The sequence below is a fragment of the Meles meles genome, chromosome 5, assembly GCF_922984935.1.
Source record: "Meles meles chromosome 5, mMelMel3.1 paternal haplotype, whole genome shotgun sequence".
Classification (NCBI taxonomy): domain Eukaryota; kingdom Metazoa; phylum Chordata; class Mammalia; order Carnivora; family Mustelidae; genus Meles; species Meles meles.
Genome location: NC_060070.1, coordinates 124,939,672 through 124,959,733, shown reverse-complemented (window position 1 = coordinate 124,959,733; position 20,062 = coordinate 124,939,672). Strand labels below are relative to the sequence as shown.

The following is a 20,062-nucleotide window of genomic DNA, read 5'->3' as shown; positions in this document are numbered from 1 at the left end:
AGATAGAGACAACAAGAGACAGAGCACTAATGGAGGGGGAGGGGCAGAGGGAGAAGGATCTCCTAAAACACTGCGATTATAGCTGTTTGTAGACCAGAGATGAAGTAGGACAATGTCTACACTGGAAGGAGTTTTTCAGACTTTTATGAAGGCCATATAAAACCTAATAAAATTATGGATACTCTCCCCAGAAAGAAGTGCATGTATAAAGAAACATAAAATGTCAGTGGATATATGTAGATCATCTGAAGTGATACAGATCTGGGTTTGTTTGTTTTTTTTTTAAAGATTTTATTTATTTATTTGATAGACAGAGATGACAAGCAGGCAGAGAGGCAGGCAGAGAGAGAGGGGGTAAGCAGGCTCCCTGCTGAGCAGAGAGCCCGATATAGGGCTCAATCCCAGGACCCTGGGATCATGACCTGAGCCGAAGGCAGAGGCTTTAACCCACTGAGCCACCCAGGCGCCCCCAGATCTGGGTTTTAATCCCAGGAAGAGACAAAGGATGAAGAAGACATGTTGAGCAATCACTTCATGACCCAACAATGCTACTGTACTTATCTGTGAGTAGGGACTGGAGTGGACAAACCTGGGCCATAACAACCATCTAGGGAATAAGTTGAAAGATGCTATTTATGACTCACTCCTCATTCAAGCCGACTTGAGTGCCTACAGTGTCCAGATCAAGTTCTAGTCTCAGATCATGGCTCCAAATGTGTTCCTTTCTCTTCTATGGCCTTCGCCCCCCTGGTGACCTCATCTCTGCTGAAGGCTTTAATCATCATGTATATGCTGTTACCTCCCAAATCTATTTCTCCAACTTAGGTATGTCTCCAACCCTGCACTCTGTATCCAACTGTCAACTTAGCTTGCATTTATTTTTTTTTAAATATTTTTATTTATTTATTTGACAGACAGAGATCACAAGTAGGCAGAGAGGCAGGCAGAGAGAGAGGAGAAAGCAAGCTTCCCGTGGATCAGAGAGCCCGATGTGGGGCTCGATCCCAGGACCCTGGGATCATGACCTGAGCTGAAGGCAGAGGCTTTAATCCACTGAGCCACCCAGGCACCCCTTAGCTTGCATTTCTTTTTTTTTTATTTTTTATTTTTTAGCTTGCATTTCTAATAGACATATAGACTCACCATTTCTGAAGTGGATTACTGTGATGCTGCTTCCCTAAATGTGCTTCTTTTTTTTTTTTAATTTTTAATTTTTTTATTTATGACAGAGAGAGATCACAAGTAGGCAGAGAGGCAGGCAGAGAGAGTGAGAGGGAAGCAGGCTCCCTGCCAAGCAGAGAGCCCGATGCGGGACTCGATCCCAGGACCCTGAGATCATGACCTGAGCCGAAGGCAGCAGCTTAAACCACTGAGCCACCCAGGCGCCCCCTAAATGTGCTTCTTTCAGAGTCTTCCCCATATCCAAGAAAGGCACTCCACATTTCTACTTGCAGTCTGAAATCCTGGCTCCCCTCTTTGATTCCTCCTCACCACCCAGAATGAAGCCATTAGGAAATGCTGCAAAGTCCATCTGTAAATATCTCCAGCACACAATCAATTCCCAGTATCTTCTCTCCTGGGACACTGTACTGGTTTCCTACAGTTTCCCTACTGGTAGCTCACACTGCACCTCTCAGTTCTGCACAGCAGAAAAACAGGTGCTGCTAAAGAAAGTCAATCCCATTGATCTGTTCATTCTTGTAACTCCACACCTCACTCAGAGAAAACTCAAAACCTTCTAATATCCTCAGACCTCCATGATGAGACTGACCTCTGACCTCATCTCACCTGTTTTCTGCTCCAGCCACAGTGGCCTCCTCACTCTTCCTTGAACACAGACACACTTCTGCTCTAGTGTGTGTGCCCTGCAGGCTCCCTGCCTGCAAAGAACTCCCCCAGACCTCCTCTTACACAATTCTTTCATGTCCTTCAAATCTCTCAGAGGTCAACCTCTTAGTGAGGCTCCTCTGATTCCTGGAGTAAAGAAACCATTGTCCCTGTCCCAGCACAGGTTCTTTCTGGGTCACCTTCTATGACACTGGCTTGCATGGTGCATGTGCACCTGTGTGTGGACTTCTTTTACAGTAAGTACTGTCCATGCATTTTCTCTTCTTTGTGATTTCTGAGTAGTTTTTGCAGCTTCATTCATTGTTAGAATACTGTTTTCTACATGTAACACAAACATGTGTTAAGTGACTCTTCATGCAATCAGTGAGGCTTCCAGCAACAGTAGACTATTAGTTCTTATGTTTGTGGGGAGACAAAAGCCATACTTGGATTTCTGACGGCACAAGGGGGTCACTATCCCAATTCCCACCTTGTTCCAGGGTCAAGTGGAGTCTACCCCTTACCACTAGAAATATTCTCCACAAGACCAGCACATTTTCTCTTTTCTTAGTCTCACTGAGGTGTCCCAGATGTAAACACAGCATGTCCTGTATGTGGCACATGACAGTTATTGGTTGAATGAATGAGCAGCTAGAGGACTCCTTCTTCTAGATGAGTCTTAGGCACAGCTGTTCTGTGGCAGCTCCCGCCCCACGTGCACCCACCTTCCCATCAGTGCTGCCTCTCTCCCCTCACAGGGCTGCCCTCCCCTCCCTCTCTGCTCAGCCCCTCCCCCCACACCATCTCTCCTGCACAGCACAGCACACAGAGTTCTTTCTCCAGAAACACTATACTCAGGCTTTATGGATCTTTTCCTCCAACCACACAGAAATCTAAATAGACTCTGCTTTATAAATCCATGACCTTGGATCCAAGCCAGCACTAGGATCACTAGAACTAAGGGCCAAGCAGCAGGGAAGGCAGAAACTAACTGAAGTTTAATAAGAATGAGAGCCTCTCAGATTCCTCCTCTCCCTACCTCCAGAACCTAAAGAATATTCCAGAAAACAGGTCCAGAGTGAGGGGAAGAGATGGATGAATCTGAAAGTTCATATCTTTATACCACAAAGACTCCTGGGCTCAGGGGATGACCTGGGCCTGTGGGAACAATAGCCTAAAGGCCAACTGCTGCTGTAACTGACAGGGTCACCCCTGGGAGAATGGACAAGAACTCGTCCACAAGAGCAAGAACAGGCCTGATGCTCTAGAGAAACAATTAAAAACAAAAAACAAAAAACAAAAAACTAAATGGGGGCTGTGGTGTGACCCAGGTCTGAGGTGAGGCTGACCCAGTCCACAGGAATTTTTGCTGCACAAGTTCCTGGTGACAGGTGACATCTAAGTTCCTGTGATCACAGGTCCTGGTAGATAAGCTTCCACACAAAGGGCAAGGACATGGAGTGGAGAGATGACCCAGCTGAGCCGTGAGCACTTAACGTTCATGATGCACTGAGCACAGACTGGGAACAGACCCTGTCGCCACTTGGCTCCTCACAGCCTACTCCCGTCCCACCCGCAACAGACTCAGCATAGCAAACACACGGATTCTGGAAGGTTCTCAGTGTTTCCATTTATTTGCTATCTCAAGTTTAGAAATCTCCTCTTTTATTACTTCATCAACCCCACATCGCAAGAATTAGGAAACACAACTCATGTCTGGATTCTCATTTTCAATAGGGAAATAAGTCATTAGCATTCAGCCCAACATGAAATAAAGACAGGGATGGAGATGGTCCTGTTCCTGCTAGAACAGGAAAGCACATCAGAGAAGAGAATGCAGATCAGTATGGGGAGGGGTCTGGTGGGCAGGGTGGGCCAGTCTCCCCACCTCCTCATGTTTTGCTCACAGGAACACAGACACATCTGACATCTCTGCACAAAGAGAAGTCAGGGGTTGCTGATGTCACCAAGTGGGAGTGTGAAGACATCTTGCATTGCTCATCCCCCACAAGGCAGCTGGCCTCACACTCTGAAAAAAAATCATGTACAAATTTAGGTCAATCACATAAGTGATCAACAGCTTTCCACATGCTCAAAGTGTCCCTAGTGCCCTGACTCCTATGCACTGCTGGGTCTCCAAGGTCTCACCTTTAGGAGCCATGAGAGACACATCAGAGCCCTGGGCATTGACATCACCTAGGGGAGAACAAACAGGACGTGGTCAGAGCCCACAGGAGAGGAGACTAAAGGAGGAGCTATGGGTGGGTGAGCTCCCCATGGGGTCCTGTCTATACTATACTAGGGTCTCAGGGATCATCCCTCCATACTTATATCATGCTTGAGACTAGCCTGGTCCTTTTCCTCCTGTAGGAAGAAAATATCATGTTAGAAGCTATGACAGGACTGGGCCATGAGATCCTAATGGAAGCTCTTAGTCCTGATTCAAAACGAACTTTGGGAATTGTGACTGAAGACCCAGGACAGGATCAGGAAACATGAAGAATGAGCTGTGGGGTCACTGGGTCACCTGACTTGCAGGAGGTCTATCCTTAGCAGGATCCTTCCTCTCTGTCCTGTGCCCACTGGGCATCAGGTCGCCATCACCGGAATTAACAAGATGAAAATGTGTCCTTCATTTTCACAAGTGTTTGCTACAGAGTGTTAGTGATCGGTTCCACAATGCCCAAGTACATGTGCAAGGATGGTACTTCCCAGTTATAAGGCAGGACGGTCTGCTACCTAGGAAACCCCCAGAGGAACAAGAAACCTCAGATCCCCCCACTCCATTCCTATCTGAGAGCGTCTTCCTCCAGATCACAGCTCCAAACGTCACAGTGACCACCAGGAGAGCCAGACCAGCAATGATCCATGTGATGGGGATGGTGGGAGGAGACAGTTCTGGAAAGGGAAGGGACGGTGAGAGCCCCAGACCTCTGGTTTGAGGCCTGACCCTGTTGAAATTCTCCAGAAGGCCTTCTGCTTTCCCTGAGAAGAGGCTCTACCCCAAACCCTCCTTACCCCATCTCAAGATGATGGATTCGGGCAGCCCCTCATGCTGCACATGGCATGTGTATCTCTGCTCTGCTCCAGAGGTACCACCACAGCTGCCCACTTCTGGAAGGTTCCATCTCCTGCAGGCCTGGTCTCCACAAGCTCTGGGTCCTGGGTCAGGTCCTCCCCCTCAAGCTGCCAGGTCAGGATAATCTCTGCAGGGTAGAAACCCAGAGCCCAGCACCTCAAGGTGACATAATAGAGATGGGACGGCAGGTCACGTGTGTGTTGGGGGGTTCTGAGGAAGAAAAATCAGAAAATCCACACTTTGCTTTACCTTTATGGCCTATTGAAGTGGCATTTATGTGACCATCCTGAGGTGGACTCAGCAATTTCTCCAGATGGAAGATGTATACAGCTTCAAAGCCCAGTCACCAACCTAGCCTTTTATTTATTTGTTTTTAGTTTTATTTTTTAATTAACATATAATGTATTATTTGCCCCAGGGTAACAGGTCTGTGAATCATCAGGCTTACACATTTCACAGCACTCACCATAGCACATACCCTCCCCATTGTCCATAACCCTGCCACCCTATCCCTACCCCCTTACCCCCCAGCAACCCTCAGTTTGTTTCATGAGATCGAGAGTCTCTCATGGTTTGTCTCCCTCCTTATCCCATCTTGTTTCATTTTTCCCTTCCTACCCCCCACAACCCCCAGCCCTGCCTTTCAAATTCTTCGTATCAGAGAGATCATATGATAATTGTCTTTCTCTGATTGACTCATTTCACTCAGCCTAATACCCTCTCGTTCCATCCATGTCCTTGCAAATGGCAAGGTTTCTTTTTGATGGCTGCATAGTATTCCATTGTATATATATCTCACATCTTCTCTATCCATTCATCTGCTGATGGACGTCTAGGTTCTTTCCATAGTTTGGCTCTTGTGGACACTGCTGCTATAAACATTTAGGTGCACGTGCCCCTTTGGATCACTACATTTGTATCTTTAGGGTAAATACCCAGTAGTGCGATTGCTGGGTCATAGGGTAGCTCTATTTTCAACTTTTTGAGGACTCTCCATACTGTTTTCCAGCGTGGCTTGACCAACCTAGCCTTGGTGATCTCCTAATTCAGAGGTCCTGGAAGCAGGGACAGAGCCCAGGGTAGGAAGAATCTGTAGGTCTAAGTGAGAGAGCACACTAATGATCCTGACTGCAATGGAGAGTGAATGAGTCAGAAAACCTCGAGTCAGAACTCAAAGATGTTCTCACTGGAGAAAAAGGCCTTGAGAGGGAAAGTCAGGGTTTCCAAGGTGGCTGCCAGGGTGAAAGGGAACTGCTGATGAGTTATTACAGGGAGTTATTACAGTTATTACCTGCCTCCTGGGAGAGACTGGATTCCTCAATTGTCCTTTAAAGAAAATTGGCCTTGGGTGAGTCACTCTTTAGTAGGAACCTGAACACCCAGGCGGAGGGCTCGGTCTCCCCACCCGTGGATCTCCCACGAGAGATCCCACCGATCTCCCCACCCGTGGGAGGGCGGTGTTCTGCCACTGAGCCCATTTTCCCTTCCTGGTGGGAAGCCAGCCCCAGGGGAGGGGAGATCAGCGAGGCCCTGTTGGCCTTAGTACTTGCGCGAAGCAGCGTCTTCTTCCCCATCTCCAGGTACCTGCGGAGCGACTCCACGCACGTGACCTCTAGGTAGTTCCTCCAGCGCTCTGCCTCACCGGCCGCCTCCCACTTGCTGCGGGTGATCTGCGCCCCGGTGTCCGCCGCGGTCCAGGAGCGCAGGTCCTCGTTCAGGGCGATGTAATCCGCGCCGTCGTAGGAGTCCTGACTGTATCCGCGGAGGAGACGCCCGTCGCGCCCCACATCACAGCCGTACACGTTCTGGGACCCTGGCCCCGCCCGACAGGCAGGGGGTTAAACAGAAAGTAAAACCGCCTAAAAGTTCCCGCGGGTTCTTCGGGCTTAAGGACGGGGGAACAGGGGTGGGGGTGGGGGAAGGGTCCCTCAGACTCGGGGTGACGCTCAGACCGGGACACTCGGGGCGACCCCGGCGTCAGTGCGGTGGGGATGGTGGTCGTGACCTGGACCCGGCCCTGACGATCACCGGCCTCGCTCTGGTTGTAGCAGCCGAGCGCGGTCTGCAGGTCCACTCGGTAAGTCTGTGCGGCGTCCTTGATCCCCCGCGTCTCCCGGTCCCAATACTCCGGCCCCGCCTGCTCCACCCACGGCGCCCGCGGCTCCATCCTCGGACTGGCAGAGTCGCTGTCGAACCGCGCGAACTGCGTGTCGTCCACGTAGCCGACTTCCCAGTACCGGGCCTCCCCGCGGCCGGGCCGGGACACCGCGGTGGAGAAATACCTCAGGGAGTGGGAGCCTGCGGGCGCGGGGCTGGGACCCCGTCCGACCCTCCTCCCGGCTCGGGGCCGGGCGGAGGAGGAGGCTGCCGGATGGGCAGGGGGAGGGGACACCGCCACTCCAAACAGGGCCCTGGGGCCTGAGAAGCTGACCCAGGGACCTCGGACTTTGCTGCGACCCCTCACCTACTGCACAGAGCACTCTTTGTCACACCGTCCCCCAGAGCCGTGGCCCAGGAGCTGAGTCACTGATTCTCAAACATTCTGTTCACAGGTTATCTACACAGTCTCACAGATGACTGAGGATCCCAAGGATCATTTTGTGTCTGTGGGTTATCTCTATCAGTATTTACCATAGTAGGAATAAAACAGGTTTAAAAATTCATTAATTCATTTAGAATCATATTCATAATTCACGGCATGAAAATAGAAATATTGTTTTTATGAGAAATAAATATGCAAATGAATATCATAGAGAGAAAGGCAATGTTGCATTTCACATTTCTTGTCTGTCTCCTTAGAGGACCCGTGGATGTTCGGATTTGCTTCTGCATATATTGTGTGGTTTTGGTTGAAGTCTATGAAAAAATTTACAACCTTGCATATTAATGGGGCGAGACTATGTTTCATGACCTCTTCAGATAATCATGTATATGCGTCTTAGATACTATACTAAAACGACACAAGGTGTACTTTCTCTAAGGTTACTGGCAAAGTGGCACCTGAAATAGTATCATCTACTCTGTTCTTTTCTGTTGCAGTAAAATCCACAGGCTCATCTCGCACACTGAATGGATCTTACTCTAATGCTTCATTTTTAAAAAGAAATGTGTTGGTTCACTAAGTTGTATAGGTGTTCCAGTGTTGATTAGACTGGAAGTGAATTATCAAAAAGTCATATTTGTTTTAATATTACCACAGATTGGGGCGCCTGGGTGGCTCAGTGGATTAAGCCGCTGCCTTCGGCTCAGGTCATGATCTCAGGGTCCTGGGTTCGAGCCCCGCATCGGGCTCTCTGCTCCGCAGGGAGCCTGCTTCCTCCTCTCTCTCTGTCTGCCTCTCTGCCTACTTGTAATCTCTCTCTCTGTCAAATAAATAAATAAAATCTTTAAAAAAAAATAATATTACCACAGATCCCAACAGAAAACTTTGTCAGTACTGAGAAGCTGTGAAATTTATTAGTGGATCACAAATTTTCCAGAATTCTGATTTTCTCTTGAAGTTTACCTTTTATCAAGGTAACAAGTACTGTCAGCTGTCATATATGAGTTGATTTTCATGAAAGGATGGGTTTGTGTTTATTTTCCAGAAACTGTTGGCCAAATAACCTAGTGTAAATAATCCAAGATTCTGTGTCATTCATTCTTTCCAGTAAAAATGGCATTCTGCAAAAAAGAAAAAGGAGACCAAGTTCATACAGATTATTTTCCTTGGGGCTTATGCATGTAGCAGAAGTGCTATATGTCCCATGTCATCATATATGACATGTTTAAAAATGGGGATTTGAGAATAATTAATGAAGATAATAATTTTTAATGCTTTAACCAGGGAATTTTAATGTATACTAATTTTGGTTGTGTTTTTGTTTTTGAGGCATTTTATTTGCACGTAGGTATTACATCCCTAGAAAAGGGATCTCAGGATTTTCCCTCCTGAGTGTTTTCATCTTGCTTCTTCACGGTGCATGAAGCCAACTGAGGTTGTCAGGACAATGAAACCAAACTGGTAGGATGGGAGCAGGTTATTCTGCCTTTTTTCTAGATCTTTGAGTTGTACACTAAATTTGGGGTTGATCACTCCACACAGGATTAACCTGCCCATGAGATTCACAACAATGTTCTCAGCTTGGTGATCAGCAGTGATTTCAAATTCCTGCTTCGTTATCACAGTTAGAGATGGGATGTTGACTTTGGAGTATGGCCTAATAAGACCTGCCTTTTCCTGTCTTCTAGGCACTGTTCATGATCTTGAGAGCATCTGCAAAGATATTCATGTGACTGAAAGGTGGATCAGAAAGATGGCCAAAAGAGTGTTTTTGTTTTTTTGTGAATGTAAGTAGTGGTGAAGAATATCAACTATTACTATTTGCACCCATCTCCTCCATTCTTGAAAAAAATGCTAATGTCAACGTGGTGAAAAGGCAAATAGTATCTAAGTGATGTTTTGAAAATAGTTTAACCTCATGGATTCTGTGCAAGGGCCTCAGTGATGTCAGCTGCTCCCCAGACCACACTTTGAGAAGAGTTGCTCTGAATAACCTGAAAGAGTCTCCTGCTGGTCCTGCCCTGGCTTCCTCCTCACTCAGCAGAATCCGTTTCCCTGAGCTGCACTTCCTGCCTCTGAAGACTCAGCTCTGACTAGTCCCTGAGTTCATCTAGAGGAGACCTCACCTCCTAGAAATGTGATGGCAGAGAGGATTCCCAGTCTGGGAAGGGAGGTGGAGGGACAGGGATTTCCCTTTTGTAACTGGGGACAGTTTGTACCTAAAGACACCAGACCCAGGCATAACCGACTTTGATTTTGTGACCCACAAGCTTCATGTGTGTTCACATCCCAGACAGAAATCTGATGTCGTCTGTAAGAGAAATCATGTTGGTCTTTTCACTTTACATGTGTCTCATGCATCTGACTTGAGACCCACAAAGCATGAAGCCCAGCACCTTCCAATACAACAGTCTGTGTGGAAGGAATTGTTCCGTATCCACGCTGTCCAGTATGGTGGCCACGGGATGCGGGTGGCTCTTGAGATGCAGGTGGCACTTGAAATGTGGCTGATGTGCTGAGCAGTTGCATTTTTAATTGTTTTAAATGAATAGGAATTTAAGTAGCCATAAGTGGATTATTACTATTCAGACAGTACATATCTAGAACGCTCTTAGTTGCCAGGATTCTCCTCAAAGAAGATATTGTATTACTCATAGGTGTATGTATATTAAATTTACCTTTAAAAAGAAGTCATATATTTGTCTATGTGGATCTGAAACATATGCTTAAAATGCTTAAAGCATGAAAGTGTAATTACCATGCATTATAACAGCTGAAGTGTACAGACATGAACCAAAACGTGATTATCACATCTAGGTCATAAGTGTTCAAGAAGCCCATCCCTGGAGCTCACTATTGTCTCTATTACTTTGGATGTCTTGGTGTTGGTTGTGTTCACCTGGTAAACATAAGGAGGCTCATTAAGTCTTCACTGAGCCCAGGTGAGAGGATATATTGGCTACAACATGTACCTTGTAGGTTCTGTATGTACTTGCAAATGTCATAAAGCAGAAGATGGACATCTTAGTTTCCACCACCTTAGAATCTCTTACCTCTTGCCCCTCCCCATACTTTTGCCCAAATTCAGATATTCTCTGTTTCCCTTCACCCTTGAAACCCTCTGTTCTTCATTTTTACAAAGGTGAAAGTATACATGAAATGTTTACAACTGTGGGATGAAGAGTTCTCTAAGCACAGCCCAATGATGAAAACCCATAAAGAAAAACCCAAAAGTTTGTCATTTCAACCACACACTCACAAGATACAAATACATATTACGATCAAACGAAAAGATACAAAAATAATTTTCACAGATAGAAAGGTAACATGCTTCAATATTCTTCTGCCAAGACCACCAGGAGCACCTGTAGGCACTCAAGTTGGATCTACTACCTGTTGCAGCGAGAGAGAATTCATCCTTTTGGGGGTCATGGGCATCTTAATATGAAGTTGTTGGAACCTAAGGGACATGGGCTTTGGATGGGAGTTTTGGAGAGGATCCGTGGAAGTAGGGCCCACTCCCGACTATGTGTTGTCAGGACGTGTGGGCAATCCCATGGTTGAGCATCTCAGTGAGTCTGCTCTCCAGCAGGCCGGACTAGAGAGAGGAGAGAGCAGTCATGGTGGAGAAGCAGCGAATGCTCACATTGGCTGACACGGGGAGATGCGTGTTACTCTGTGGGTTGTGCAGTGCCTTGTTTTGTCTGTAATGACACAGGGTGATGTCGTGGTTTCAGAGTGTCCTTGTCTGATGCTGATTCTCTGTGAGGTGACTGATTCAGACCCCACAGGAGAAGATAATGGCCAAGTGGTGGACATTCACCAGCTTCTGACCACACTGAGTCCAACTGTCAGTTTTGGACCAGCTCCCGATGTTGGGGGGCTGCTGTTTCTTCCCTGTTAAACTTTGTATTTTTTTTCTTTTTTTAAAATTTAATTTTTTTTCAGTGTTCCAAGATTCATTGTTTATGTACCATACCCAGTGCTCCATACCCACCACCAATCTCACCCAACCTCCCATCCTCCTCCCCTCTAAAACCCTCAGTTTTAAATGTTGTATTTTAAAATAACTGCACCCCATTCAAAATATAATCACATAATTGCTGTTTCCATTTTCTTTGGGAAATACCCAAGAGTGGAATTGTTGGATTATATGGGGACTCACTATGTTGTACACCTTAGAGGGGGGTAACATTGTGTATCAAATGCACTCAAATAATAAAAAAAGAAAAAGAAAGAAGAAAAGAATTAAAAATATTAGAAAACATTTTGGAGAGGAAGAAATGAAATGTTAAACAAATTTGTACAAAGAAGTTTGTAAACAAATTTACAAAAACAAATTGTATTTGTAATAAGTAAACATAAGCAGATATGAGAATATAGAATAAGTAATGGGAATAAAACTTAGGATCTATGAACTTTGCAAACAGGAACATAAGGGATGAGAGTGTCCATCAGAAGTTTGGGAAAATACTGTCATAAAGGTTGATGGGAGTGAACACTGGGATACAATGTTTCTTTTAAATAAATTTTATTTTATTTATTTGACAGAGATAACAAGTAAGCAGAGAGGCAGGCAGAGAGAGAGGGGAAAGCAGGCTCCCCACTGAGCAGGGAGCCTGATGCGGGTCTCGATCCCAGGACACTGGGATAATGACCTGAGCCGAAGGCAGAGGCCTTAACCCACTGAACCACCCAGGCGCCCCTGGGATACAATTTTTAAAGGGGGCTTTGAATTGTCTCTACAAATGAAATGTGCTTGTATTGGACACAGACATTTTCTTTGAGGATTTTCCTGAGGAGAAAAACAAATATATTCTCAAAAGTATATTTTCAAAGATGTTTCTGGACTTATTTATTTATAGAGAAAAGAATGGAAATTATGTAAATGCTATAAACAGTATGATGATGGTAAGTGCAAATAGTAGAACAGTAACATGTCTCTGGGATAATCACCAAGTGATTTAAAGAGAGGGCCACAGTTCTTCATGAAAGCAAACCCAGGAGGCACCCCATAGAGGATCCCTTTGTGCAAACAGGGTATGGAGAAGGTTTGTTCTCTGAGGACTTGTTGTCTTATCTATCATTGTTCCCTGTCCATCAGGAGGTGGGTATTGTTAGGGTCCGTGATCAAAGGAACAAGACTGACACAAAGCAAAAGTCAAGCAAAGCTTTATTTCATGCCAAGCATCGAAAATCAACCAAACAGTCAGGGCCATCTCTTACAAAGAGGCGACGACGACCAGGACACCAACCCCAATTACTTCCCTTACCCAATGATTACCCCTACCTGACGATTCCCCCTACCCCACGACTCCCGCTACCCAACGACTCCCGCTACCCAACGACTCCCGCTACCCGACAACACTGCTACCCCATGGCTCGCTCCCCTACCCAATGACGGCACTCCTGTTGGCACCATTCCCTGATGAGGTCGCTTCCAGATGATGCCGAGGCTGCTGCCCAGCTGGCAAGGCCGCTGCCCAGTGATGCTCATGACGCTCGGGCAGTGCTGCCCCCCCCCAGTGAGGCCACTCCCGATGACGAGGCAGCTCCCTGGCTGGCGAGGCTGCTCCCCGGCTGGCAAAGCTGCTGCTGGGCGGGCGAGGACGCTGCTGCTCGAGGCGGCGAGGTCGCTCCCAGCAGCGCTGCTGCTGCTGGTGCTACTGCTCGGAGCGGCAAGGCCGCTCGTGGTGGCGCTGCCGCTGCTGCTGGTGCTATGGCTCGAGGCGGCAAGGCCGCTTGTAGCTGCGCTGCTGCTGCTGCTGCTGGTGCTGGTGCTACTACTCGGGGTGCGGCGGCGCTGCTGCTGGTGCTACTGCTCGCACGCGGCGGTGCTGCTGCTGCTGGTGGTGCTACTGCTCAGGCGCTGCTGGGCCGCTCGCTGCGGCGCTGCTGCTACTGCTGCTTGAGGCGACGAGGCTGCTGAGGCTGCTTCCAATGGCTCCCCTACCCGACAACGGCACTCCTGGTATGTCTCCTCCTGCAGCCTCACAGACCAGCTTTTATAGAGGTGGTTGAGACCCGCCCACACACAGGTGGCCAATGGGATTGCAATACACAGAGAAAACTGCACAGTCATGCTAGTTCTGCCACACACAGACAAAAACTGCTAGGTAACACAGAGGTGGCCAATTGAATTTCAATTTACCCTAGTAGATATATGTGCTCCCCACTGATTGGATGTCTTCACCTGGCCTGACCCGCCCTTGTATCTAGGCTTTGCAAGTAAGTTCCGCTGGGAGGGGTGGGGTCAATCTAAGTTCACTACATAAACACAAAATGACTCCCTCTGGCCAACCAGGCCCTTACAGGTATGACTGGGGACTCCATGCAAGTGAGCTGTTGCAGTGTTCCAGAATGTTCTGTGATGGGAGGCTGCTAAGCTCAGAGCCTAGGAGGACATTAAGGATCAATGTGACTCAGCTGCTCAAATCACACTAAAGTCCATCATCCAGTGGACATACTGAGGCCTCCAGGGACTCAGGATCAGTTGGCCTCTGGAGCTACATCACAGAACAAGGGCAACACCCTGGTGACAGGACACTGGCAGGGTCATATGGGAGAGGAGCATGGAGCAGAAATGACAGAGGGAAAAGTAAGTCACTCCTGAGATGAGTGCTGTGTGGAAAAATTCATGATATCACGAAAGCAGAAATCAGGAGACCTAGCAGGGTCCCTACCACTGGGATCAGTCACATCTACAGGATGCAACAGGCATATGGATGTGAAACAAAAACACAACTCCACACAGTGCTGTACGATCATAGAACAGGAAAGAGCTGTGGGGAAATAACAATATGACCATAGAAATGAATTATTGAAGGAATACATTGGATGATCATAGTTGTCCTTCCCCAAAGTTGTATAATGGGGAGAAAGGAGGGTGATGGCAGCAGGAGAGAAGACCTGTTCATTTCTTTTCTTTTTTAGATTTAATTTATTTCTTTGAAAGAAAGAGAGCACAAGCAGGGGGAGCGGCAGAGGGAGTGGGAGAAACAGGCTCCCCACTAAGCAGGGAGTCCTACACAGGGCTCAATCCCAGGACCCTAAGGTCATGACCTGAACCAAAGACTGCCTAACTAACTGAGCCACCCAGGTGCCCCAGAAAGAGAATGGAAGGGCAGACATCTGAAAATTCCATGAGGCAACAAACACAGGCCTGGGGGCTAGAAGATATGACAAAGGCCCTCACATCCTGAGGACAACTCTGTCCAGCACAGAGTCTCTGTCACATCACCATGTGACTCAGGACAAGGTGGCCTAAAGTCTCCTCAGATGTGAGAGTTTCTGTCCTACTTTCCGCCCCCCCTTCCACAGGACACTAGTAAGTGAAGCTGGACAAATGATGGAGAAAACCAAACAAGGGGAGCACATGGGATCCCGGCCACAGGGAGCCAGCAGGAGAGAGGCCTAGTTCCCCCAGGAGGAGCTGCAGGGGGTCTGGGTGTCAGCCCTGCCCCAGGGATGCAGGCATCCCCTCCCCTTGGGGCAGTACTGAGGGCTGTGGGCCAGATGGCTGCACAGACATGAAGATGGGATAGGAGTGGATGGGCTTGAGTATGTTCATGAAGGTTTACCCTTCATGGGGTAAGGGGTTGGGGTAAGGATTTAAAAGAGCACAACAGAGTCAAGATGGTGGAGAAGTAACAGGCTGAGATGACATCAGCTAGCAGGAGATCAGCTAGATAGCTTATCAAACCTGTCTGAACACCTACAGATCCAACAGGAGATCGGAGAGAAGAAGAGCAACAATTCTAGAAACAGAAAATCGAGCACTTTCTGAAAGATAGGACCGGCGGAGAAGTGAATCCAAAGGGACAGGAAGATAGACCGCGGGGGCAGTGGCCGGTCCTGGCAAGCAGTGGAGGAACAGAGCACAAAATCAGGACTTTTAAAAGTCTGCTCCACTGAGGGATATCACTCCAGAGGCTAAACCGGGGTGAAGCCCATGCAGGGACAGTGTGGCCCCAGGTCCCGTGGGATCGCAGAAGGATTGGGGGGTGTCTGAGTGTCACAGAGCTCACAAGTATTAGAGCAGGGAAGCTGGCTAGAGAGACAGAGCTGAGGAGTGAGCTCTCAACTCAGGGTCACCTTGAACCATAATCCGTAGGACAGGCAGCTGCTCTGTGAGTGGGGTCCCCACAAGATTCGGGGAGATTCCTCTGGAAAAGCTCAGGGATCTGCAGGGTATGGAGACCCCAGGTGGAGCTATGTGCCAGAGACAGAGACGCTTGGTCACAGGCTGGGTGAACTCGGAGCACAGCTGGAGGCCAGGGAGACGGGAGTGATTGAGGGCTTTTCTCTGAGGGCGCACTGAGAAGTGGGGCTCCGAGCTCTCGGCTCCTCCAGGCTGGAGACTGGGAGGCCACCATTATCATTCCTGTTCTCCGGAACTCTACAGAAAGCGTTCAGGGAACAAAAGCTCCCGAAAGGGAACCTGAGCGGATTACTTAGCCTGGTCCCTGGTAAGGGTGGTGCAATTCTGCCTCCAGCAAAGACACTTGAGAATCCACACAACAGGCCCCTTCTCCCAAAGATCAATAGGAAATCCAGCCAAGACCAAGTGACTTACCAAGGACAACAACAGAATTCTAGAGGAGAAAGAAAAGCGTGGAATTCAAGGCTTTCTCCCCATGATTCTTTAGTATTGCAAAGTTAATAAACTTTTTTAATTTTATTTTTTTCTTCTACTAAAATTTTTTAAAAACTTTTACCCTTTCCTCTTTTAACTTTTTTTTTAAAGATTTTATTTATTTATTTGATAGAGAGAGAGATCACAAGTAGGCAGAAAGGCAGGCAGAGAGAAAGGAGGAAGCAGGCTCCCTGCAGAGCAGAGCGCCCAATGTGGGGCTCGATCCCAGGACCCTGGGATCATGACCTGAACCGAAGGCAGCGGCTCAATCCACTGAGCCACCCAGGCGCCCCTCCTCTTTTAACTTTTTTAAAACTAGTTTATCGTAATAATACTTTCATAAAAAATAATCTTTTTTTGAACCTTCATTATTATAGTCATATTTTATCCTTCGTTGTATCTAACTTTATTTTTTGTGTACATATAGGGGTTTTATCTTCTGAAAAATTTGGGGGTACAACTTCTTCTAATAGATCAAAATACATCCTAAGTCTAGCACCAGGCTTGTTCTAATCTCCAGCCTTAGCAAATTCTTTCCACTTTCTTTTTCTTTTCAACCAACTTACCTTATCAACCCTTTTTTAGAAATTAAAATTTTTTTTTCATCTTTATAGTCACATTCCATCCCTTCATTGTGCTTACCCTTATACATTCCATCCCTTCATTGTGTTTACCCTTATATATATTTTTCATTCTTTGAAATTTTGGGAGGTAGTTTCTTCTGAGAGACCAAAATACTCCCAAAATTAAGTGGGTGACCCTGTTCTAGTCACCAGTCTTATGTATGTATATATATATATATATATATATATATATATATATTTCTTTTTTATTAGAGAGAGAGAGTGAGCACAGGCAGACATAGCAGCAGGCAGAGTAAGAGGGCAAAGCAGACTCCCTGCCGAGCAAGGAGCCCGATAAGGGACTCGATCCCAGGATGCTGGGATCATGACCTGAGCCGAAGGCAGCTGCTTAACCAACTGAGCCACCCAGGCGTCCCTATATTTTCTTTTTTATATTTTTTCTTTATTTTTAAATTTTTTTTCCTGAACTTCTTTTTACCCCTTTCCTTCCCTCCCATGACTTGGGGTCTCTTCTGATTTGGTTAAAGCACATTTTCCTGGGGTCTTTGCCATGCCTTTAGTATTTTATCTGCTCCTTCATATACTCTTATCTGGACAAAATGACAAGGCAGAAAAACTCACCACACACACAAAAAAAAAAGAACAAGAGGCAATACCAAAGGCTAGGGAACTAATCAATACAGACATTGGTAATATGTCAGATCTAGAGTTCAGAATGATGATTCTCAATGTTCTAGCCAGGATCGAAAAAAGCATAGAAGATATTAGGGAAACCCTGTCTGGAGAAATAAAAGCCCTTTCTCAAGAAATAAAAGAACTAAAATCTAAACAAGTTGAAATAAAAAAAGCTATTAATGAGGTGCAATAAAAAATGGAGGCTCTTACCGCTAGGATAAATGAGGCAGAAGAGAGAATTAGTGATATAGAAGACCAAAGGACAGAGAATAAAGAAACTGAGCAAAAGAGACACAAACAACTATTGGACCATGAGGAGATAATTTGAGAGATAAGTGATACCATAAGACAAAACAACATTAGAATAATTGGGATTCCAGAAGAAGAAGAAAGTGAGAGGGGAGCAGAAGGTATATTGGAGAGAATTATTGGAGAGAATTTCCCTAATATGGCAAAGGGAACAAGCATCAGAACCCCCTCAAAATCAATAAGAATAGGTCCACACCCCATCATCTAATAGTAAAATTTACAAGTCTTAGCGACAAAGAGAAAATCCTGAAAGCAGCCCGGGACAAGAAGTCTGTAACATACAATGGTAAAAATACTAGATTGGCAGTGGACTTATCCACAGAGACCTGGCAGGCCAGAAAGAGCTGGCATGATATATTCAGAGCACTAAAGGAGAAAACCTATAGTCAAGAATACTATATCCAGCTAGGCTATCATTGAAAATAGAAGGAGAGATAAAAAGCTTCCAGGACAAACAAAAACTGAAAGAATTTGCAAATACCAAACCAGTTCTACAGGAAATATTGAAAGCAGTCCTCTAAGCAAAGAGAGAGCCTAGTAGTAGATCAGAAAGGAACAGAGACAATATACAATAATAGTCACCATACAGGCAATACAATGGCACTAAATTCATCTCTCTCAATAGTTACCCTGAATGTAAATGGGCTAAATGCCCCAATAAAAAGACATAGGGTATCAGAATGGATAAAAATACAAAACTAATCAATATGCTGCCTACCAGAAACTCATTTTAAACCCAAAGACACCTCCAGATTTAAAGTGAGGGGGTTGAAAACAATTTACCATGCAAACGGACATCAAAAGAAAGCTGGGGTGGCAATCCTTATATCAGATCAATTAGATTTTAAGCCAAAGACTATAATAAGAAATGAGGAAGGACACTATATCATACTCAAAGGGTCTGTCCAACAAGAAGATCTAACAATTTTTTTTTAAAGAAAAGGGTGGAATTTAATCTTTATTTACAGACACTGCAAGAGAGGAGATTCCACATAGAAATCAGAAACCCACTGGGAGGACGAGCTTCATACAGTTGGTACAGTTTGGAACTGGTCAAGTAGAGTTTTGTTGTAAAAAGTGCTACAATAAATAGAGAAACAGTAAGACAAACGTCTACCAAACAGAGCACACCACAAACAACGTTCTACGTCGGCTGTACAAGCTAAAAGTTAAAGGTCCCAGCAGGGCCATCCTGAACCTGGAACGTATAGCCTTCAGAGGTAGTTTCTGGCACAACATTCTGATCTTCCTCTTCCTCTACAGAGAAATACTTCTCAATCAAGTTTAATGAAGCTTTGTACACAGACTCATTTTCTTGGTTTTGTAGAGCCTCGATTTTGTCCAAACCTCCATCATTATACTAAGTTTCTCGGTTTCACCTAATTTCTCAGCAGCCTGAAAGATATTGGAAATAGCATCCAGAATGACCAAAATAATTTTGGTAACCTTCCCAGTTAAGAGGTTCATCAATGGTTCTATTATGCCACAATGGACGAGGTATACAATCTGTTCAACTGTTCCACCACTTGTATAGTTGGTCACAGCCCAGACAGCTTCCTTTTGTGTCTTAAAGTCTGCCTTAGAGAGAACACCAACAAGGAATGGGACTAATCCATGATTCACAACTTGCTGAATCTGGTCCTGGTGGCCAGCTGTGATGTTTGACATTGTCCACGTGGCTTCCTTCTGAATATTAGTTTTGGGATTCATTCAAGTGCTCCAGCATCTATTACAACCTGAGTCTGTTCATCTGTCCCAGTAAAAATATTTCCTATGGCTCTTAGCGCAGGAGTCACAATGGGCAATTCAGTAGCTCCTAGAAGTTTTACAAGCTGGGGCACAACTCCTGTTTTCACAACCATCTCAATCCGTTCATTTGGACCATCTGTCAGGTAGGAGATGGCCCAGCAGATATCTGCCAAGACCTCTGGATCGTCGTGATGCAGGAGACGAACTAAGGTAGGAAGAATCTCCTTGACGGCATCTAGCGGGGGTGCAGGGTTCTTGTTGCAACAAAAGTTTGAAAGTGTCCAAGTAAGGTTCCGTAAGTAGCCACATGCTAACGATGACATATCAGGAACCGCAAGGAGAGCCAGAAATGGTTCAACTGCACCACACTTGATAACCAAGTCTCGAAAAACTGAACCGTCACCTGCAATGTTTCCTAGAGCCCACACAGCCTGTTCTCTGATGTGGGTGTGGGAAGATGCCAACAGGGAAATGAATGCTGCGATAGTGCCTCCATCCACCACAGCCTTGGTCTGTTCTGATGTCCCGGAAGCAATGATAGTGAGAGCCCAAGTGGATTCAAACTGAACGGGACTACAATCGGTTCTGCCCAAGAAGGACACAAATTTTGGAATCAAACCAGCCTGGATTATGTTGTCTATGGGGGGCTGTTTTTCCCGAGA

General features: G+C 46.2%; 1 protein-coding gene and 1 long non-coding RNA gene across 7 annotated transcripts in view; one reads left to right on the top strand and one right to left on the bottom strand.

The window, feature by feature from the left end:
- Nucleotides 1-3,429: 3,429 nt before the first annotated feature.
- Nucleotides 3,430-20,062, bottom strand: part of LOC123942645 (saoe class I histocompatibility antigen, A alpha chain-like) — a 60,830-nt gene continuing 44,197 nt past the window's right edge. The window contains exons 2-8 of one of the 6 annotated variants that reach the window (XM_046006713.1): nt 6,935-7,204; nt 6,491-6,719; nt 6,198-6,232; nt 4,846-5,033; nt 4,159-4,191; nt 3,976-4,023; nt 3,430-3,856 (exon numbers count right to left, since the gene is read on the bottom strand). In XM_046006713.1, the coding sequence (XP_045862669.1) occupies nt 4,852-5,033; nt 6,198-6,232; nt 6,491-6,719; nt 6,935-7,204 (716 nt within the window). In that variant the 3' untranslated portion in view covers nt 3,430-3,856; nt 3,976-4,023; nt 4,159-4,191; nt 4,846-4,851. Of the gene's footprint in view, nt 3,857-3,975; nt 4,024-4,158; nt 4,192-4,845; nt 5,117-6,197; nt 6,233-6,452; nt 6,720-6,934; nt 7,205-20,062 lie in introns of those variants that run through there. The other 5 variants (XM_046006712.1, XM_046006717.1, XM_046006716.1 and 2 more) reach the window with 5 other exon arrangements.
- Nucleotides 8,319-11,607, top strand: LOC123942655. Its single transcript, XR_006818452.1, has 3 exons — nt 8,319-8,909; nt 9,137-9,235; nt 10,763-11,607. It is a non-coding gene; the product is annotated as an uncharacterized LOC123942655 (long non-coding RNA).